Source organism: Trachinotus anak, unplaced genomic scaffold, assembly GCF_046630095.1.
Source record: "Trachinotus anak isolate AG129_WGS33_773 ecotype Australia unplaced genomic scaffold, CSIRO_AGI_Tana_v1 ptg000011l, whole genome shotgun sequence".
In the NCBI taxonomy this organism is placed as follows: domain Eukaryota; kingdom Metazoa; phylum Chordata; class Actinopteri; order Carangiformes; family Carangidae; genus Trachinotus; species Trachinotus anak.
Window position 1 is genome coordinate 148,371 of NW_027273862.1, and position 23,504 is coordinate 171,874.

The 23,504-nt window shown below is 39.6% G+C and overlaps 1 protein-coding gene across 2 annotated transcripts in view; it reads right to left on the reverse strand.

Moving 5' to 3' along the window:
- il16 (interleukin 16) overlaps positions 1-22,307 on the reverse strand; it is a 40,546-nt gene extending 18,239 nt beyond the window's left edge. Inside the window, exons 1-11 of one of the 2 annotated variants that reach the window (XM_071488283.1) lie at positions 22,141-22,307; positions 16,174-16,417; positions 15,547-15,826; positions 11,677-11,816; positions 8,532-8,649; positions 4,962-5,105; positions 4,666-4,771; positions 3,560-3,708; positions 2,862-2,972; positions 1,276-1,390; positions 473-546 (exon numbers count right to left, since the gene is read on the reverse strand). In XM_071488283.1, the coding sequence (XP_071344384.1) occupies positions 473-546; positions 1,276-1,390; positions 2,862-2,972; positions 3,560-3,708; positions 4,666-4,771; positions 4,962-5,105; positions 8,532-8,649; positions 11,677-11,816; positions 15,547-15,826; positions 16,174-16,417; positions 22,141-22,153 (1,494 nt within the window). In that variant the 5' untranslated portion in view covers positions 22,154-22,307. Of the gene's footprint in view, positions 1-472; positions 547-1,275; positions 1,391-2,861; positions 2,973-3,559; positions 3,709-4,665; positions 4,772-4,961; positions 5,106-5,586; positions 5,743-8,531; positions 8,650-11,676; positions 11,817-15,546; positions 15,827-16,173; positions 16,418-22,140 lie in introns of those variants that run through there. The other variant, XM_071488284.1, reaches the window with a different exon arrangement.
- Positions 22,308-23,504: the final 1,197 nt, after the last annotated feature.

A 23,504-nucleotide genomic window follows, 5' to 3' on the forward strand; every position in this document is an offset into this window, starting at 1 on the left:
CACTTAAATAATAAAGGCTTTAAAACTTCTTTTAAACTCAGTACCCCTCAAGACATGGCAGCCAGATGTGATGTGTGATGATAATCAAAGTGTGACCTTCGAAATCACAAACTTCAAATACTGTGTTAGAGATACAAACCCTTTTAACCACAAAGATAATTGTAAAAATTCAGATTCAAGATTTAATACATTTTAAATTATTAATCCAGAAAGATACTTTTTCACTCAAATGAAAAATCTATCATTTAATTAATAAAATTATGTCTAATTACTTTCCCCTTTTACTGGCGCTTCTGTGTTCTGTACTCCCTTCTTTTCTGACTGCTTGGCAGACTCTTTCAGTTTGTGAATCTCAGTTAGTGTCATTTTTTCACATTTTGGAATTAATAAATCAGGTTCACTCGGATATGATATTGTTACCACCTCTGCTTTATTTTGATCAGCAGTTAGGATCATAATGCAGTTGCCTCACTTTGAACTTGTGCAGGGCTTCATCATGAGTCAAGCCATGTAGAGACTCTCCATTGAGCTCCAGGATCTCATCACCTGTACAGACACAAAGAGACGGCCTGAGAGCATAAACGGCTGCACATCCACTCTGTGACATATCAGCTGGCATGATGAGACTGTTAGAGAGGAATTTCCAACATTTAAACACATATTCATTTTCAAGTTCTCCATCATTTCTGTGTGAAGTCTTGAGTAATGGTTTAAAGTGTTCCTTGAATCCTTGTACCAAATTTGAAGAAATTCCCTCAAGGCACAGAGATGTTGCCTTAACAAGGCTTTTGTGAGGTCACTGTGACCTTGACCTTTGATCACCAAAGTCTAATCAGTTCATCTCTGAGTCCAAGTGGACATTTATGTCAAAATTGAAGAAGTTCCTTCCAGGCAGTAATGAGATATCATGTTCACAAGGCCAAAACAGTGTTTTGTGAAGTCACCATGACCTTGACCTTGACCTTTGACCACAATGTAATCAGTTCATCCTTGAATCCTAATGAATGTTTGTGCCGGTTCTGTCATGGTCTGTATGTCCATGAGTACATACGGATGGATGTGTGTACATGCATAAAAAGGTCAGAGAGCAGTAAAGAGTACATTTACTCAGTGACATAAGCATATCATGATAATATTACATGTATATATGACTCATATGGAGGAACTATCGTGTACACAGTTCTCATGTCTAAATGTATAAAACAATCCATGGAACCTATGGAGTTACATTTACAAAACATTTGTTCCAGCCTTCATGTTTATGGTTTTTCTCACCCTCCTGCAGTCTTCCATCAGCACTGGCCGCCCCTCCTGGGAAAATGGTCTTCACATAGATCCCCATTGGTCCATACATGCTGTCCCTCCCACCCACAATACTAAAGCCCAGACCCTGGGAAAAGCAGCAGAAACATTATTAATAACATTAACACCATTTTTTAAATAGCAATGTTATAATAATAACTGTAATCATAATCATAATTAAAGATAACACAGGTAAACCAAGACTAGAAATCCAGATGATGTTATAGTTTATGTAAACAGTAGTGGGTGATGGAGTTTGCTCAGACTCACAGTGAAGATGTTTAAATTGTTCACACTGACACTGAGTGTACAGAAGGTCACCCAGTTCATTGATGATCAGCATCCCTGTGCATGATCGCCTGGCTGATCAATTGTTTGTGTTGCGCTGAGGAGGAGAACGACGAGAGTCGGGGAAGTGGAGTCGTCGCGGTTTGGACTGTATGATCATAGCTGGGACTATTATAACTTTCATCCTGTGTTCTGACTGCTTTTATGTGTATGTGCATCCATAAGAATGTTAGTATCTGAGTTGTTTTGTTTATTATTGAAGACGTGTACCACTGTCACCGTTCATTTATATTTATCTTCCGACGGTCACATCTGGTTCGTTTATGTGTGACGGTGTCGTCGGTGCCAGTTACAAGTTCTTATCATCCGATCAGGATGTTTTATAACTTATAATTTACTGTGTGGGAGACCAACGCGGCGATTAATAGACCGTCGCTCATTTGTTAGACGCTTTATTAGCATACATTGTTCTCCATTAATGTGTATTCTGGATTGCATCATTATATTACATTCCCTTATTGGATTAGAATTTAATGTGTGTTTTATGCCATATTTTATGTTTAATAATCATGCATACTCTTCATTTCTGTTTATGTTTATTTACTTTGTCTGTGTAGACACCACATTCTGCATCTAAAATAAATGAGTGGCATGGATATAACTGTGTGGGTTCCTGATTGGCATTATCAAACATCAGAGTGATCACAACTGTTCTGACAGGACACCCTGTGGAGATTGCAGTCAGAAAGAATTAGCAAATTCCTCCACTTCGTTCAGAGGTCTCAATCCAGCACCTCCACTACACTGAGCAAACTCCATCTGCCAGTGAAGACCTTCAGATGCAGCTGAAGGTTCTGGAAAAAGGTAGCCAGTGGACCTTGAGTTGAAACCTAGAAGTACTGTTTACACCACATACAAGTGTATTGTTGAAATACAAATGAAGTGGCCCAGTTGATGAAATATTAAATTGCATTGAATAAACACCCATGAGGAATGGAAACATGTGATGGGTAAAGTGTCTTGTGTCTGCAGGTAACAGTCTAAACAGCATAAAACTCAAGATGTTACACTTGTAGGAGGAAATCACAAGTGTGTGAAGGAACTTCTTTTAGTTGTGAAAAGGTTAATAGTTAAGCAGTGTAGGTGAATTACTGTCATGCAGTTATTATGGTCTGCTGAGAGCAGTGGTGACTGATGAGACCTGTGGTAACCTTTGCTCATCATATAAAGCAGTTTTGGTGGTGGTGGTTGTGGTAGTGTGTGATTTCTACCTTGCCATGGCCCTTCATCAGCACAATACTGCAGATTATGAAGGCCGGCACATTGCTAAAGGAGTACACCAGCTGGGCAGAGCTGAGAGAGCGGGAGGGCCGTTGCACAGGCTGGAGAGGAGCAGCATGTAGCACACACACACACACACACACACACACACACACACACACATACACACACCACACATATAAGGCAGGGTTGACTTCATTCTTCCCTTTGCTACCAGTCAGTGGTAACATTTTGTTGCTGATCAAACTACCAGATGCAGCATTTACCGCACTCAGGTGCAGCATAAAATAATGGTGAGAAGCTGCTGCAACTCATGTCTGAATTCTAAAAAGCTGATACAACCCTTATTATTATCATTACATATTTTTGGAAACCAGTATCAAGCCAGAATCTCCTGGCAGATCATAAGTACATTGTCTTTCAGTTCACAGACTGAAGTTTCTGTGTTTTACTGGAATTAACACTGAGAATCCCAATTTAATGAATTTGAGAAGGCCTGCTGATGTCTGCTCTGTTCACTGTTCTTGTCTGTTTGGTTTAGCCTTGCTGTCAGTGTCGTCTTTATAGGAGGAAATCATATTTTTCTTAACTTTATGTAATCCTCACAATTACATTAATGAACATGTATCGTGGCCATTAGGTGTGGCCTTTAATGTGTTCTCTTTAGACTGTCAGATAAATCAAATACCTGTGTAGTGGTGTGGGGAATCTGTAGTGGCTGGGACATAGACTTCCTGTTTCCATATAAACCACCGTTCCCATGAGGATGTCTAGTGTACAACTCTGGAGTCTTCATGATGATGCTGTCCAAATCCCCAATCCAGTAAGGCTGGACACCTGGTTATAGACAATTTCGTTAGAAAATGAAATGAGTTTGAAATTATTTTCCCTCCAAATGATAAGGTCGAAAAAGAAACCAAGTGTAACAAACATATGTTCACTCTTAATTATTTTTTTTTACTTGAGTATTACTAGATAAGGAGTAAAAACAAAAATCAGCATGATGAAGTTATGATTAACCATGTGAGATGTGATGCCACAAATTAGAAGAGTCAAAACAACAGCTGCAGCAGAGAAGAAGCTTCTGGTTTTATTTAATCCTTCCAGACTCCAGAGCTGGTCCTTTAAGCACTGGATCCTCCATCTAATATACACGCAGGTCGAGTATTTTAAACCACAATGTCACCAGTGACCTCAGATGACCTGAACAAGGGTATATCTTCCAGTGTCATCAGGGAATCTGTTCCTTTTCATCTTCTCATTTTGCAGGTTCACAACTGTGGTAGCATTAGCTGAGGCTAATTCTCTCAGTTTTAGGAATAATGGTCCAAAATCCCTCCTGAACACTGGCCAGGTCTGATCTGAAGCTACCAGAACTGCTTGTTTGAGGTTATTGATGCTGAAAGAGGTCGACCAGTAATTAAATCCAAGTGTTCACGAGCACTGGGAATATTTAATGGGTGTGTTCACTAAAGACATGAAAGATTATAATTGTTTGTGTGTTATTAGCCTAAGCACATTGTGTGTACTTGTGACTTAGATGCCGATCAAATCACATTTTATGACCAGTGAATGCAGAAAACCAGGTACTGTAAGCCTGCATATACACCTAGAAGCCTAACAATGCTCTTTAATTTAATAGTTTATCATTATAAAGCATTTTTTTTTTGAAAACCTCTGTTTTCATTAGTGACTTGCTGTTACCAAAGTAAAGCAACATGCATTAATAGTTACTATTAATAAATAAAATAGTATGTTCATTTTACTATTGAGTGAAAACTGTATGACACATACTGGTAGAACTGGACTGTGTCCTATTACTGGCTGTTTGCGGTGGTGGGCTCTGCTCAGTCTTCTCTGTTTCCCAGCATTTGTCCTCATTCACCTCTGGGATGGGTAACTACACACACACACACACACACACACACACACACACACACACACACACACACACACACACACACATTTACGATAGGTTAAAGGGACACAAAGATTCCTGTGTGACCTCAAAGCCTGACTGTGTATGGAGGAAGAAAAATGTAAAGAATATTATAACATAATATGACATAAAGAATGAAATATTAGTTTACCTTCAGGTGGTTGTTGTTGGCTATAAGTTCTTCATCTGTGTATCCAGGCAATGATAAAGGATCAGATGGTAAAATAAGAACTGGGTGCTGTGGGCTCGTAGTCAGACTATGTGAATGGAGAGTGTCCTCACATGTGGAAACGTCCTAAAGCACATAGCACACCAGCAACAAGAAACATGTCAGTTCTGGCCCAACATCAGTCCACACAAGCTCCCTGTCAGCTCCTGCAGCTGATGGTTGGGGGGGGTCAGAGAGCTGCACGCCAGTAGCTGAATGTAGCTAATGTTCACTTCACCCCACCTCATCATTAGTTCTCTCTGTACTGATTCTGCTTGTACAGTACAAAGCAATACATCCACCTAAACAATCTGATGGATCAGTCTGTCTACTGTAATCCTGCCAGGACATTGGTTAACCACACTGACTAGTTAGTGAGCAAGGTGAGAGCTATACATAATGCATTAAAAATACTATAGTAGTATAGTAAAGTCTAGTATGGGAGTAGTGTGTAATTAAAAGTATTGTAGCATAATATAGAGTAGTGCCATGTAAAGAGTTGTCAACTGTCATGTGATTTTAGACCCTGCCACGACCACCTGCCTGCAGTAACCGCAGTTCTTCCCACCTTTCCAGTCATCTGATTCCTCCATGCCTGTCTGTCTGTCTTGACTCCGTCCGGGACCCGATCAAGGATGTCTCCATGGCAACTTGCTGTGTTATCGCGATGACACCCTGCGAACTGAGGCACTGATTGTGAACTAGACGAAGCGACTCTCCAGGCCTATGCACACACACACATTCACGGACACCTCCCCTGGAGCAAATTGTCTTGAGTCACTGTGTTGTAAGATGTGTTTGTTTATATATGCTTATGTTGCTGAGGTTTTTTTTTCCCCGAATCCCACACTGTACCCCCCCCCCCAGGAGTATAGTTTGGGTTCTGTTATTTTTTTCTCCTCTCCTCTCCACTTGTTCCCCCCCCCCCTTTTTAATGGCGCCGCAGATGGCTGCCTCAGTGTTTTGGTGCGCTCTGCACCAATCACCAGAAAAAATTCCTTGTACGTTAAAACATACTTGGCAATAAACCTGATTCTGATTCTGATTCTGATTCCCAAGTCAATTATTAGCTTCCTAGTATAATGTATATATCAATCCACTTCTACTGTGTCTATTGTGCCATCCCATTCACAGCATTTCAGCCTGTCTGATGCTGGCCTTTGCCTTCTGCGTGATGTTCTTGCCGGCCTGTTACTGACCACCGCCTGCATTCTGACCTCACCCCTCTCCCAAACCCTTACCTGCTCTTGCCTCCACTACCTTTACGTAAAGGTAAACTACTTGAATCTTCTGTCTCATGGTTGCACATTTGAGCTTGTGTCAGAATACACTCCCTGACACACACTCAAGCTGTCACCATGGTGTAATATGGAGAAGTATAGTACAGTGAAGAGTTGTGTAAAGCTAGTTGAGTCAAAGCAGTTAAGCATAGTAAAATATACAGTGGTAGATTCTAATATAGGAAATATAGTATAGTATGGTATAGTACAGTACAGTATAGTATGGACTATGGTGGTTAAAACTTTCTATAGATGTTGCTATGCAAGTGTCATTATTAGGTTAATTCACTGAGCTAAAGGTCCCATATTTTATACTTTTCCAGTATTTCCTTTGAAGTTTTGATATCCATAAAACTTATTTGTTGTTTTTACAGAACAAAAACCATCTCAGTATAGTTTTACATCTCCTCTTTTATTCTTCTCTCTACAGCTCTAGTAACAACAGGGTGTTTTTTTTGTTGGTCTCTGAACTGCTTCTCTGATTGGCTGACTGTTTTCTGAGTGACGTATTGCCAGGACAGCCACATGTATCAGAATGTAGCCTACAACAGTAGCCTGGTAAAGCTCACTGGTAAATGCAAATGGAAATGGTCAGTCAATGTTGAAAAGGGGGTCAAATATGGTCAGTCAATGTTGAAAAGGGGGTCAAATATGGTCTGAAATGCTCCAGTATTTAAAAAAAAAAAAAAAACTTTGGGCACTGGACATTCTTGTAGCATGCTAACTCAGCAACAGAATGACTGCTTGGTGTTTTGTTGTTAATAAAATTAAAACAACAAAAACAAAAAAAAAACAAAAAAAAAAACAGCTGAGGGGAGTGGCTGGACAGCTGGTTTTAAGGCTCAGTTTCTGAATACAGGCTGTGTGCATTTCTCTGTGGACTGAGGCTTTGATACTTTCACAGTATTAATATAGAACCTAGACCTGCTTTATAATCAAAACACATGGACATCTACCTTTCTACAATGGAACCCTAAAAGCCCCATGTACTTCTGGAAACAGAGATGTGTGTCCTTTGTATTATTATGAAATAGTCTTTGGATCCATGTGAGAGGCAGTGTTTCATTACTGAAGGGAGTCATAAAGAAAAAAAAAACAGACTGAGACAGAATCAGCTGAGTCCAGTCGTCACATGTTAGACATTCTTTCATTCCTTCATTCTACTGTTCAGGTTTCCATTCCTCTTAAAAGTGACCCAAAAAGACTTGGCAGGATGATAAGGTGTTACATTTCCGAACAGGAAAGCTCCAACAGCAACAAAAACACTAAAACCTCAACAAAACCCTAATGTACAGCCCCTGTGGCTGTTCAGGAGCAATGAAAACACACCATGCTGGTTTCAATACTAACACCTTCGCTCAAAAATACATATTCATACATGCAGCACGTGCCACTCATTCTCACTGAAGATGTTCCTCATAAAAAGGTTGTACTCAATATATATATATATATATATATATATATATATATATATATAAACACATTTAGTATATATATATATATATATATATATATATATACTAAATGTGTTTTCTTACAATGGCATTTTCCCATTTTTAAGATTTTAGTAAGGACCTAATAAAAGGAAATTACATAAGATTTCCCTGACTTTCCATGATTAGCTGGAGAGATTCCCAAACTATTCTTTGCTCCAGCTTCAGTGATGTCAAAATGTACCAAATACCTTGCCTGTCCCTGTCTGGAGCATATCTTTTCTAGACTCAATGCTATACCTAAAATTCCATGAGCACTCTGAAGATTATATAACTGTCACTGAATGGTCTTGTTCTCACATTCCTCTTTTTGTTGAACAAATTCAAATTCTTTAAATTCCTTTATGTGTGTTGCCACTTCTGACTGGATTCTATAGAGCCTTGTGTCCCAGTGTGTGTGGGAAGACTCGGAATCTCACTGCGGCATGAGAAAATGTCATGCCCACACAGAGACACAGTGCAGAGAGGGGAATAACCTTAACTATACTGTTACTTGCAACCCATTGACAGCCCCTCGATGCTCTGCTTATCTGATAATTTAGGAATAAGTGCATCACACAGATGAGTACTTGGGTTACTGAAACTTATTCATGGCTTTATTACTTCTTACTAGAATACTGTAATTATGTGTGTAAACAAGACATTTTTAAATTCTCTTCACATTCCTTACAATAAAGAGCAGGTAATCTGCTCACATGACAATGTGCAGATGGTCCATTTCACGTGTCATCTGTTATTACCTCACTATAGGCTTTCATGTGGACACTCCTCATTCCCTCCCCGTCCATCCAAGCACTGCCATTTAGAAACTGTCCGTTAAAGGGTGCCAGCTTGTCTGGGCTCGGGAAGCTGCAGCCTCTGTAGAGAAAACAGAGACAGCTGAAAACCAGCAAGTTCCAAAGTTCTGTAAAACCTTACAGAAAGACTCATTCAAATAAACATCAAAAATTTATTTAACATTACTACTAGAGTAAGGCTGATGTGTTGTTCATAAGTCCCTCTTCATGATGAAACTATCTGAAGGTCAAATATTATTTCTGTTTTATGCTGAATTTTGGTGGAAAACAAAAACACATATTCTTCTTTTGACTGAGTTAATAGATTAAAGGTAACCAATGGAGTTTTTCACCACTCTTTTTTTCTACGATGGGTCAGTTTTGTTTGCATTATACACATACATGAGGATGTACATGCATATGTGCATCGCAACACACATTTCTGTCACCAGTTTCATGTCACTACCCTTATTATCAGTTGGTGGCAATAATGCACAGCATAGTGAGGAAAAATAAGCTAAACATTAAACATGGATGTAAACAAAGAAGACTGTAAGCCAGTAAAAATGGGTGTAAACAATACAGAAAATAAGACATTTTTTGGCTTTGCAAATGCTACATGAGGAAGGTAAGGCACTCAGCACATTTATTAGACCTCAAAGATACACATAATACATTTTGGTGGGTAACCCTGAAAGTAAATATAACTTTGTTTACAAAAAACCTTAATGGGACACCTTTAAGTTCAGCTCTGTGGAAGCAAGTCAACTCTACAGTGTCTAGACTGTAGCAGATTTCAATAGTTCAATAGAATATCAGGTGTTCAGTACTCAAGTTCAGTCTTGAGACATTTTTTTCTATAGTCTTGGACTTGTCTTGGTCTCATGGGTATTTTACCTCAAACCTCTCTCAGTTTATCTTGCCTGTTACAGTCTTTGGTCTTATGGTTGTTATTCTCTAGTAGTCATAGATGAATATACAACCAAGTAACCCTATTTTAGATGTTGCATGGTAAATGGACTGCACTTATATAGCACTCATGTAGTCTTAGAGCACTCAGAGTGCTTTATAATAACTTTCACCCGTTCATACACACATTAATACACCACACCCATACACACACTCATACACTGATGGAACAGCCATCAGGGGCTATTTAGGCTTCAGCATCTTGCCCAAGGACACTTTGACACGCAGGCTAGAAGAGCGTGGGACAAATGACCTACCTTCTGATTAGTGGACGACATACTCTATCTCCTGAGCCACAGCCAACTGTGCATGTAGGAATGTGTGGAGATATGTACTTAACAGTTAGCTAATTAATCCAACATTTAGGTAAATTCACAGATATAATGCCTCAGTTTGTATTTCTTAAGGAACATGAGCCTTTCACAGTTAAATCAGTTGATATCTGTCAAGGGCAGTATTTGAAGAGAAAAGCACCACTAGCTGTTCCCTGTTGCCATCAACATTTCAACATTTTCAAAATCCAAAGGTTGTGAGTGATTGAAGTTATAAACTCACACTATGAATAACAGTAAAACTACTGTTGAGGAATATGTAATGAACAGTGTGTTTTTTTTTCTATTTTGGGCTCTGTCTTGACCTGACATAAACCCTACTTGGATCCAACTCAGTGTGGTCCTGACAACAGCCCTGGTGAATATCAGCTGCCAAAACATCAGCTAAACCCAATCCACACCTCAAGACTTTCGTAAGGGGTAATCCATGATGAGCTATGTGGTTATCCAAAAATAATGCATGATCCAGAAGCTTTGAATTTGGAATCTTATATTTTCTGTCATGTTTTTAACACAGCCACTTACCAGCAAACCTTTGTGTTCATAATTTAGATGAATACACACTTTAAATGTTCTTTGAACAAAAATTTGAAATGGGAGAAGCTGCAGTAGCTGAAACCAGAATGCTTCCTAATACCAGGATTAATAAAATCAGGATTGATAAAATGCTAATAGGACCACCACCAGAGCAATGCAGTTATCTGAAATAACTGTAAAATATTTATAAATAAATATATATATTGTATTTGTATTTCATCCATGGAAGAACTCCTGAATGGGCCTACCGGACAGGGGGCCCATGGACCACTGCCTCTGTTTGAAGTGACTGTTAACATATTTTTTGGAAAGTAAATCAAACGACTGCAAAGAGATGCAAAATGACCACAGAGAGACACGTGATATGGCGGTCTTGTTTGTAGTTTATGTCTTTCAGCTTGGCGGTCTTGCTCCTCCGTAGGAAGGGAGGAAAACACAGTCATGCAACAAAACAGAATTTGGCTGGACTTTTGCCCCAAAGCAATGCAACAGTATCTGCTAAGGTGCTGCATCAGTAAATCAAATACATGCAAGCACACACACTAGCTAGATTACTTGGTAATTTGAGGAAAGTAATCAGTTCCAGATGAGAGTCTTGGAAGTGCTAGTGCTAGCACACCTAGCCCTGTCAATCACATGACTCTCATCTTGCTTGTTGTATTGGTCCCTTGAGATTCTCCTGAAGTGATGCTGGTGGATGGACTCCATACATATTTTCCCTTTATAGAGGAAGGGCTTGTGACAGCAGAAAGAGGTGGAGTGGAATTCACAAATTTAAGAAATTTCTGAAAGTCTCCAGTTGCACTAAATGTGCTCCTTGTTTTGTGTTGTTTTGAATAACGGACCTTTCATGTTGCTGGGTGAAGTTTTATTTTTAAGACTGTGACAAATCTGTACAGTAATTAGTGATTTATACCTACAGTCACAATGTGAGGCAGACCTCTACAGCTTATCCATGTGCTTTGTCCATTTTGTCTGCCTTATGTTCTATGTGTTTAATTAACATGCATTTCAGGGATCCACATTATATACAGATGAAATGTTTATATCAGGTGGAAATTTGGCCTATGTCAGACATCAGCATTTTGTCCACCTATTGTATGTAGCATGAATCATTAGTTCCCTCTTGGTGATGATTGGATGCTTTTCTTTTTATGCTACAGTCTCATTTAGCCTAATAAGTATATCTAACCCAACGTTGCTTTCAGCACATTTTCCAACAAAGTCCTATGGAGTAAAGCACTTAGAATTGTGGTATTGTCTTAAATCACCTGTGTAGGTTCCCTCCATTCCTCCCTGGTTCCACAGTAGTGTCTTTGTCCTCCGTCTGAACACTGTTATCAGCCATATGTGGTCCACACACCTCCTCTGCAGGCCCTGTAGCTACACACATCCTCCAGATACTACTCTCCTATGACAACACACACATTTACATACACACAGTGAATGAGTATAAGGGAACTACTGTACTAGTGGGTAAAAAAACAAGCTTTATCAACCATCTGGTGACAGCCTGGAAAAAAGAAAACAGCAGTTGGTAAAGGTGCATGAATTGGGTCATAGTGTTTGGAGGTTATAGGGCAAAATCATTTATGTTGCAGTGGCTCTGAAGGTGACCGTATGTCCTTTATGTTAGTAACTATGGTAGAATTGACTGAAAAGTATGACATTTCTGAATCACTGTTAAACTTGCTTTTGTCATAACTCATAAAGGTCATTATAATTTTTATGTGACATTGTCCAGTCATGAAGATTGTAGTTAGACTTTTACCTTGTAAATCTGTTTAATGGATCCAGGGTTTGCCTCAGTTATTGAATTCACAAATTTAAGAAACTTCTGAAAGTCTCCATTTGCACTAAATGTGCTGCTTGTTTTGTGTTGTTTTGAATAACGGATGTTTCCTTGATCTATTAGCCTACATTTTGAGGAACCTGCATATCTTTTGCACCCGTTAAGTGTTATTATTATTATTTTCCAATAGTCATCTTGTTGTGTGTGTGTTACAGGCTCGAAAGCAGCAAAGTGGTGATGATCAGCTTTAAATTTTGTAACATAATGTAACCTTCTTTCCTGGCTGTGCAGCATGGGGAATGATATGTTGGAAGCTCAACAGCCAGTGATAGTGAAAATTCTCTCACATGTGAGGGGCAGGTGGGTTTTTGGATGTACTTATTTGTGCAATATGACCCTGGATTAGACTTCATTTCTATAAAGTGTATGTTTTAATTTACTTGAGATTCAGCGTAACTGTGATGCTTACAAAGAAGTGTTTTAGCATCACAATTAAATGTGTGACATGAGCATGTTCAGCATTTATACTCTGCTTCTGGAGGAAAGATGACAAAGGGCTATCAGTTAGGCAAAGTGAAATAAGTATGGGTTGTCATTTCTCACGATGTAGCTGATAGCTTACATTACCAGAGTCTTTGCAAGCAGAACTGATAGTGTCCTAATTCTGAATAGTTAAAACCAGTGAAGAATGAGAATGAGAAAAATACAGTCCACCCAAGTCACCACACAGGTGAAAGACAAAACTGAAATAACATCTTGTGCTCAGAAATTAAGAAAAGTGCTAAACAACAATCAATTTTAGTGTCACCAGTAACTGATGGTACGGCATCAGTTACTTTAAATATAATGCTGAACATGCTATCATGTAAAACCAAGAAATACAATAAATAAATGGATATTACTTTAAATGTGTTCTTGAAATTATTCTCCTTATGTCAACATGACTTTATTTACCTTGATTCATTAACTTTTGGCTGTAAAGGATTTAGTCTTGGCATAAAAGCCAAAAAGATATGGCTGTGATAGTGTTTCTGTCTAGTAGGTGATCAAGAGTGATTTATGTTCAACCTGGCATGAAGTAGCCCCAGAGGAAAACACTGCTCCATTAAATTACTGTTGAGTTCAGTCTCAGAAAGGGTTGTTTATCAGCCTGGACTCTAGTCCATGAAGTACTACACAACAACTGTTCACTATGATTGGCATGCAATCTGTGTTGTCGATGGTTAATATATTAATAGTACTATAGAAAGACTGGCTTTTCTCAGTAACTTCTGACTTAGCACATTTGACTCTTAGTATGTGTTATTGGTTACTTCTTCGGCTATAACACATGAAAGTATCAGGCAGCATGGCTGTAGGGATCACGTTGGATGGTCCATCTCTTTGGTCCACACTGAAATAGCTAAACTACTGAATGTATTGTCATGAAATTTAGCCCAAGCATTCCTTTTCCCCTCGTGATGAATTGTGAATTTGGTGATCTCCTGACTTTTCATCTAGTATTGGGTCGTATTTTTGATTTGACATTTGACACTATTCTAACATACTAAGCTAAGATGGTGATCATGGTAAAATCAGCAAGTGAAGCAGAACACAAAGCACAAAAGCCACAGCTTCTGAAGAGGACAACATGCAGACACATACTTGCAGTGAACACTTGATATGAAAAACATGCAAGAATGAGATAATAACTTTGAACATGGCCAAATGCCGGGAGACAAGACTTGATTCTTTATTCTTCTTTATTTAAATCAATATGCTCTTTGATGTTTAGCTGTCTTTTGGCATCATTGTCAACTTTGGAATAAATGTTTTTGTCTTGAAGCAGTGCTGCATCAATTTTGATACATATTTAAAAATTTCAAACTGTCCGTTGTTAACAATGTTTCAGGAGTGCAGTGCTACATATTTTAAGTAGGCCTACACCTCCAATAAAAAAAGAGTGTTTTAGATACACAGTAAATTTTCAGAAATTTGCTGATAACTTGTGAAATATAACTAAAGATGCCCATTGGTTCCAATTTAAATATTAGTATGAGCTCAATATTGACCACAGATACAAAATATCAGAAAACCGCTATACAGCATCAGTCTAACCAGTGACCACAAGCACAGACAATGGCTTTAAACTACTGCACAGTATCTATCTCTTGTTTATATAAGGTACATGATAAATGACGGACAGTCTAACCCTATTTGACACTGAGGGAATGTGCCAAGAGACTGAACTGTAGAAACAGCACAGCACAACAAACCCTGTCTTTGTCTGAATGTTTAACATTCAGCCCAGTCACAGCTCTCCATCCACCAACACACCAACACAGGGCATGTGATTATCATTACATTTAGACGAGAAGCCCTCACCACAGAGTACTAACACGAGGGTAGCACATTAGGACAAGGCTTGTGATGTACGAACAACAAACCAGATTTCTAAATATTCAACAATGAAAAAGTTGACTTTACAGCAGACTACAGACTGTACAGCAATTAGCCACAACATTAAATCAGATTTATTCTGATCAGCCATGACATTAAAACCAGCTACCTGTTTTAATTTTGTGGCTCATTGGTGTTTGAGTTAATTGATTGGTAAGTGATTTGACAGGACTAAATCCCTTTTTATAGGGAGGCTGCAGGAAGCATGTGTGCTGAAACATGCTGAAGATGTTATCATTTTAAAATCCTATTTACTATGTAATGCATGGAAACATAATCTTAACAGTGCAGTGACTAAGAACTGTGAATCATTACAAGACTGCCCTCGCCAGAAAATAACAGCATTCATTGTTATTTACATTCCCGACTGTGTAATATTTGCTGAACAGCAGCCTCTTTGGCCACAAGTGGTAATTACACATTAAATTATACTTCATTTCCCAAGACTCTCTTGAATCAGTTTTTTTAATGACACCATTATTAGATTACATGAGGAATGGTTACTCTATGGTCTGTCAGAACTAGTTCTTAAGATGTGCTGTCTGATCATTTGATAACTCAAATGTAAATTCCAAAAGTCACTCTGCAGCGGTGGTTCATGAGGTAGAGTGGGTCGTCCACTGGGGACCTTGAATGAAGTAATGAAGTGAACCATCCACTTCAATAACTCTTGAGATGTTTCATTTTGGACCAAAGTGGTGGTCTGACCAACCAACTATGACTGCCATCTGTAGAGCCATGCCACCAGCTCAGTTAGATAATAACTATCAACCAACAGAATAAACAGACTTTTATATCTTGCTGAGTTTAAAGTACGTTAGAGAAGAGACAGTTTAGAACTGGTCTAAAATATGCTTAAATTGTTTTTATGTGCAAATGATAACTCTAATGCCAACTCTTGTAGTCTTACCTTGATGCTGAAGGATCTCCTTATACTCCTTTTATTCTCCCTGAGTGTGGTGGTATGATGCAGCTGATAATCTGCCTTACTGGCTTCTGTTTTTTCCAGAGCTGATTGCTGAGTCGTTCTATGGTGTCCATTCTCAGTATCATTGTACCCTGTTTGATCCACAGCAGTCATGTCTGTCCTCCAGGTTGGACTCCATGTCCTGCACCCATCTGACACTTCCCCAGCATGCCTCTCTTCTACACAGTCATCGTTAGTCTTGGAGTGACACAGGATCAGGGACCTGGAAAGAGTCACTGAAATTCAGTTTCAGATATTAAATGACATAAATGGCACTCCTGCAAGACCATAAAATACTGGAGTAAAGTCAGAGTGTAAGTACATGCTTACATGTAATGGAAAACTGAAATAAAAAAGTACTCAAACTATTATTTATGGTTGTCATGACGCAAAACTCAATAAATGAATGAAAACTCAATTAATATGCAGTATATTCTACACTTTACATCATAAAGGTTTACATCAGCCTGTAAAGACAGCAACATGCCAATAAAATGTTAGTAATGTCATTTTATGTGTCTTGAGCTTTCTGTCCAGCTCTAGCTGTAAGCCTTTCACTGGTGTTGGTACCTGGAGAGCATAGCCAGCTTCTTGGAGCGGTGGCTGTGGCTGCTGGTTGAGTTGTTTACACTGCCTTTCCCTTGGTCCCGGTGTCTTCTCTCCATCCTCCTAGCAGCCGCTGTGCTGGCTTTCCTCCTCTGGTGGGAGTATCTTTGAGGCATGGCTGTCAATGTGTGTGTATATGTGTGTGCCTGGAGCTCAGGAACCAACACACTCCTCCCAGCCGGCCTGAAGCCTAATGGAGAGGGACGCTCTGGAGAGCAATTAGAAAATTCAGTTAGGACAGTCTGACTGCATCCATGTGTGTAAGTGTTCTGAGAAACTGCTGAGGCAATTGTGGAGGCTAACAGAGATAAAAGTGCTTTTCTTTTCCTGCTTTGAAAAAAAAATGACAACGTTTTTCTCAGTCCTCATGACTGCAATTTAATCAGACTACTGTTGAGACACAGTAGACACACACATACACACACAATGGCATGCCAGGTCTGAAATCACTAGAGGACATGGAACATGGACCCAAAAGCAGAAACTGATGTGGTAACAGGGGCTCACTCTTAGCTCAATTCAGATTTTAAGGTACACATGATTTATATTATGTGAGAACAGATAATGTTGTTAGCCATGGTCCCATTAACGGGCTGGAGTGAATGATGGTCTGTACACATCAATGCTTCACACTCCAGAGAGCACTATATCATGACCCTCAAATGCATTATACATGCTAGTGTAGATGGCCTCTCACATTTGCAGTGAACTCTTAGTAAACAATGTGCAGAGCCACTTTAACTGATACCCATAAGGCCTTTGGTCTGACATCATTATCTTACTATCATCTCTCCCAGCCACCTTACAGTCAGAAGGTTTGAGCACTTCTTGGTTGGAATCATTTCACATTGACTGAATACTAATTACATAGGTCAACCTTTGTGGATGCTGAAGGTTTAGTTTTCAGTGATGAGGTATAATAGGCCTCTCAAAATAGGTTGAGCCATCTTGGTATTTTGTTGTTTTGAGATGGTCACGGCATCAGATTAAATGATCATGGAGTCATAGAAACATGAAACGTACCAGACTACATTATATGGTGGACCCCAATCAATCATAGCTTACCTCTTTTGTGATTTACATGCATAAGGCAGCTTGAGAGCTCACCAGAAGAAGTGGGGTAGATAAAAGGCCTAACTTCTGTGTTATATTATCCTGTATCATCCTGGCTGTGTCAGCTGTTTATCTCGGTCATGATATACCTTCCCTAACCTGTAGGCCACAGTCAGCTGTGCTAAAAAGGTTTGTCACTTAGTCTACAAGTTTGCGGTAATAGTGTAGATGTTGTCAGATATAATGTCATTTTCACACTACTGCACATTTTTTCTAAATCTCACCATGTATCGCAAGTAGAAGATTCATCTCTATGGACTGAGCCTGAGACTAATTAATATTCATATGCATGTAGCTTAAAGAATTGAGTATTCAGCACGGCTGGCTTTTGCTGCTCTGTCACAGTGATGTGGTAACCTATATGCTGACAAATGCCTCTCTGTGCTGTGAATATTACAGTGTGCAGGTGGAATATAACAGACTTCTAACATTGACCACAAGGCAGAGACTCAGCTCTCAGTTTTATCTACATGTCAACCAGTAGCAGTTGGTACTTTTGGCTATTTAATCTCTTTTCTTACCTAACAGAAGGATCCTCTAGAATAACGGTTCTCACATTGACCCCTGACACACAAAGTAGACCACAGACCCCTATTTGATAAGATTTTGTCCCAGGGACCCCATATGATAATATTTTTGCTTTTAGATGTTTCATTACAGAAAGCGTTTGAAACTAATTACCAAAATACTCATAAATTCTGTCTTTGTGTTACTTGTGGATGAATTAATAGTAAAAATAAGTTATTCCCCCGGGAACCCCCTCAAAGACCCCTGGGGGTCCCCAGAGCCCACTTTGAGAACCACTACTCTACAAAGCTAAACAAACCTTGAACTTAAAGTTTATTTAAAACTGAAAATGTAAAACAAAATCAATGCTGATTCCTGTTTTCATACACATAATAAAATATTGTCTCGACTTGGTTGCCGTATCCTGCTTTTCTGCTCAAGAATTAAACCTTACTTCTTCTGTGATAGTTACAACAATACAAATATGCAACAGTGTATATAAAAAGTGGCATCAATCCATGGATGTATTATAACAACTGGATACTGGATTCAAAGATGGTGTTCAGTCACTTGGCTGATGCTTGAGCCAAAAACGTTTTCTAGTTTCCAGGTTTGCCTCTTCACAATGTGTTCCTGTCATTTTATGACACAAGTGTTGGATGTAATTTAATAATTTATTCTTAAAAGCATGGAATAGATCAGCTAAAACTCCCTGCCTCTCATACGATAAGTTAGTGAACAAAACATAAGCAGAGACAGCCTCCCATGTGAGAGGTCTTGCCTGGCTACTAAGTCAATCAGTCATGAATCACTGTGCTTTATTAGTTTTAGGGTGCTGCTTAAATATACCACACAAAATATGCTCATTATGCAGTTAATTTGATACTGTATACTTCATCTTAATTAATATCACAATCCTGAAAAGTAAAAACTAATTCATCTGCTCATTTAAGATTTTAAATAATGGGGCGGCCTGGTAGTCTAGTGGTTAGGGCGTGTACCATGTTGAGCGCAAGACACTCTTAGCAGGGCAGTCACCAGTTCGACTCCCGACCGGTCCGACTCTTTCCTGCATGTAATTCCCCTCTCGCTACCCCCTTTCCTGTCAGTCTCCACTAAGCTATAATAAAGGCATAAAAAGCCCAAAAAAAAAAAAAACAGATATTAAATAATATAATTTTGCTTACACTGGGGCTCCCTCATAGAGCCAGATCTGGGAGGGGATTCATGAGTATCCGATGGCTAGACAGCCTAGTTGGGCATGTCCCTAAAAACATACACGGGGCCACCACCTGCGAGGACAGGAATCAGCAATGCAAGCTGGGTGGGATGCAAGGGGAACACTGGATGTGCTGATCTCTGACTTTGTAGACTGGTCTTAAGGACATGGAATGCGACCCCTCTGGTGGGGAAGGAGCTGGAGTTGATGCCAGAGATGGAGTGATACCCACTAGATATAATTAAACTCACCTCCACACACAGCACTAGCACTGGAACCAAACTCCTAGAGAGGGGCCGTAATCTCACCTTTTCCAGAGTTGTAATCACAGGTGACCAAATGACCAAATGAATTCTTGGGGCGATGGTCCATCTAGGGGGTCTTGTAGGGGTAACATAGGAGTATATGGTACCTGGGCCTTTACAACAGGCCATCCAGTCCATATAACTAGAGTGAGAGTTCTAATTGTGTTTTCTGCAGGAAGTCCAGAATGTTTCCAGTTGGTAGGTCAAACAGGTCAGTGACAAGAGGTGCTGTTTATGATTTTCTTGGACAGGATCTTAAGATGCAGCCATGGGAGAGAAGTGTGTTTAGTTTGATAACCTCAGAATTGTAGAACTGTTGACTTAATCACCTCCAGCATTCACTGAGATGGTTTGCAGGTAAGTGGGAAGAAGCTAGGATAAGAGTCAGTACCTCCAAGTCATGGCCATGGCCATGGTTCTCTGCTCCCTTTGGGTTGTGAATGACTTGCTGCCTCAAGTGAAGACGTTTAAGTTTAAGTTTCAGGGACTTGGCCATGAGTGAGGTTAAAATGGAGTGCGAGAATGATAGTCTGATTGGTGCAATGTCAGCAGTGTGCCAGAACATTGTGTGTGTGTGGGGGGGGCTTAACTACCTTACTTAATCTGCTGCCACTGCAACATGATTCCAGATAAGCAGCAGAGAACAGATAGATGGATGAAAGTTTGCCCACACTGAATTAAGCTGGAAATGTGTCCTCTTTTGAATTTGGCTTGGAGTGGGGCATTTGCACCATCTATTGAATGGTGGTCACTGAACTCAACTACTAAGAAAATTTAATTAAAATGACACAAAAATTACAATAAATGAAATTAAAATGGGTGAACAGACATCTGAATATCCAAATAAATACATCAATCAGTAATAAGCCCTAGGTTCAAAGGAATGAGTGTGGAAGAAAGACTTGCCTTACTGGTGAATCAGTGGGTCTGATCCTGGAAGTGTGTTAGTAATTATAAAGCATTAGTCTGCTGTTTTCCTGGCCAGATAGACAGGAAACAGAGACATGAAACTCTATGCTGGTGGCCTGTAAGCTCTGTAGTCTCCATTTCCCTCTCTCTTCTTTCATAGACTAATATGCTGTCCAGCTGGATGTATGCCAGCACAGTGGGAACATTTACAGTAGTAGAATGGAAATCAATCTTAGTTACTGTCTCTAAACCAATCATTCAGACATATGAGAATATGTGAATATAAATGCAAATGTGCAAGTAGATAAAAGCCAGTCAGACCTGCAGCACTACAGTAACCATGTCTGCTCTCATTTCTAATCCTTGAATTTGGAGAAAAAATCTGGACCTGTGGTTGTGCTCTGTATGTCTAGCACAAATTTTATTTCCAAATTTGTGCTGCCATCTAGCAGAACTTAAACACTGCTATAATTAAATTGTAGTTTGGGAGGTACATTTACTGAGCTATTCTTCAGTGGGCTACATTTTTGATTTACTTTTCTTGCAATAAGTCCTCTTTGTTTGTCTTGTTTCTCTTTACTTGAATAGTACCACTGTTATATTTTTACACCACTGTTTCAGGACATCCATGTGACCATTCATCATTAATAAATACATAATATCAATTTAAAAGCACTGAGCAATTTAAAAGCAGCTCATTAATCTTCTTCACCATTTAGTAGTTGTCCATAATAAACTGCAGGAACTTTATGGGTGTTGGTTACTATGTGTATTTAAAGCCTAAATTCATAAAAAGCACTTGTTTCAGAGCCTTGTAGATGCTGACTGCCTCCTGTGATGTCAGCAGAGGTACAGAGTGAGTCCAACTTTGCTCTGACACACACTGCTCTATTGATGTAATGGTACACAGCAGTAACACTGTTTAGTATGAAGACATGGAGACTTGGAGGAAAAGGAAAAGTTGGGGGAGGAGAAGAGAACATAGTGTGTGTAATGTTATATGGAGGAAATGTGTGTTTAGGGCAGAAACTGAATGACCATTTTGTATACACTTTTGCATATATACGTGTGTGTTTGTGTGCATATGTGTGTGTGTGTGTGTGTGTGTGTGTGTGTGTGTGTGTGTGTGTGTGTGTGTGTGTGTGTGTGTGTGAATGTGTAGGTACATGTCCTCAGAGAAACCGTGCTTTTTGCCTGTAGCATTAGCAAGGCAGGAACACCACCCTAACAGAACCTGATTAAGAGAAAGCAGAGGGCGGGGTTACTATGCAGCTGAACAATGTGTGTGTTGTTAGCAATTTTCTCTGGGGATTTTTCCAGCATGAGATGGAGCAGTACCTACAGATGACGGCCAAGAGAACCACCTGGAAGGAAAACCTCTCAGTCACACTGCAGATGAGCAATTTGCCACTTTGACTATGTGTGCAATTACAGAGATTATTTTTGGGCTTGGCCATGAAGGGGACATGACTGACCTTGAATTCTTGTTATGCAAATGATCTCACACTCTCAAGTGAAGTTCCACTGGTCAGGCCTCTGTTGTGTCAGTGTGGAATGACAACTGTGTGCTGTGTATGGCTTTAGGTTTGGCTGTGGGAAGAGTGGAGAGGAACCATGCCCATCCTGTTCTGGCCTCACAGGGCTATTTGTGCTCTAAAGGTCACCTTAGAATGGACATACAGAATATTGTGTAATTCACTGTTAGGTGTATTCTCACTTTGCCAGACCTCAGAAACAACACTTTTTCTCTTACTTTAGAATCATACATGACAAGTTGGATTCCAGTCTGAGAGACATATGGTTCAGATAACTATGGACTTGCAATAAAAAACATCCCTGTTAAAAACCCTTTGGCATGGTAGTGGAATTCCTACTTACCGTGGTCAATCATGCTGCCTTTCGGCCAGTATCCCACAGCCTCTACCAAAAGTGCAAACAGGGGATCCAAAGGATGGATTCACTCCAGACAGACAGGCAGGCAGAAGTCCAGACAGAACATCAGGTCAAAAACTAGCGCTTAGAGCAATGATTCCTTACTCTGAGTGATTCATCTGGGGTAATGTGCCTGTACCTCCTCTCCGTCTCCATCCTCCTCCTCCCTCCTTTTCCTCCCCCTGTCTGGAGAACATAACACTATGTCTCAGTAAGGCATGGCTCCCCAAAATCACTGCCCCTTTCCTGTGAGCCAGCTCCAGAGAGGAAAACACACTACAGTTTGCTGTGCCTGACCTCACACCTACTTTACATCACACACTGGTTTTAGTCTTTTACAAAGCTCAGTGAGTGTATGCCCACAGTGTGTGTGGGTACATACTGTATGCTGCATGAATAGATTCTCTGTGATCCACTCCAGTTTACACATAAACACACACCTCAGGGTGAACACATCTGTATGAATCTAGTTTTCGGCTTGAGTCAGTTTTGTTTGAACTGCAGCACTGGACAGTAAATATACAAATCTGGGTTGGTTTTGGTGGAGGCCATAGACAGAGAGAACCACTCAGTTTGTTTCAGACAGGCTCTGGTGGGACGTGAAGCCTTTATGGGGTTTGGTATGTGGATGGGATATGGAGGAACATTAAATGTGGACTATTTTCAAACTCTGAGAAAACCAACATTCTTAACAAAAATATAGCATTTATTCAGTCTCAAAAGTTGGACACATAAAAACTATGTGCGTGTACATGACAAGAGCACACAGAGCAGTATCCAGGAATGGAAAACCATCCTCACGAGGGAGCATTTCTGTTCTGCCTGCACAACTGCAGTCACACAACTCAACACTCACTCACTCATAAAGTTGACTTTTGAGACTTTGAAGGCGGAGACAGTGGCTGATGTCTTTGGTCACTGTCAATACCCACAGTCCCTGGCAGAGACATATATATGTTGATGCTACATTGGCCACTGGATCATACGCAATGTTGCTGCCATATTGGACCAGGCAAAACTGGCCTGTAAACAAACACGAGTAAATAGGGGAGCTGTGGTTTTTCTGGATAAAAACAATATCACATTTACATTTCTGAACCGATTTAAATACAACCCTGTTTCCAAAAAAGTTGGGGCACTGTGTAAAATGTAAATAAAAGTAGAATGCAATTATTTGCAAATCATGTAAACCCATATTTAATTAAAATAGAACAAATACATCATATCAAATGTTGAATTGCTGATATCTTATTGTTTTATGAAAATATATGCTCAATTTGATTATATGGTGTTGCACTATATTACTATAT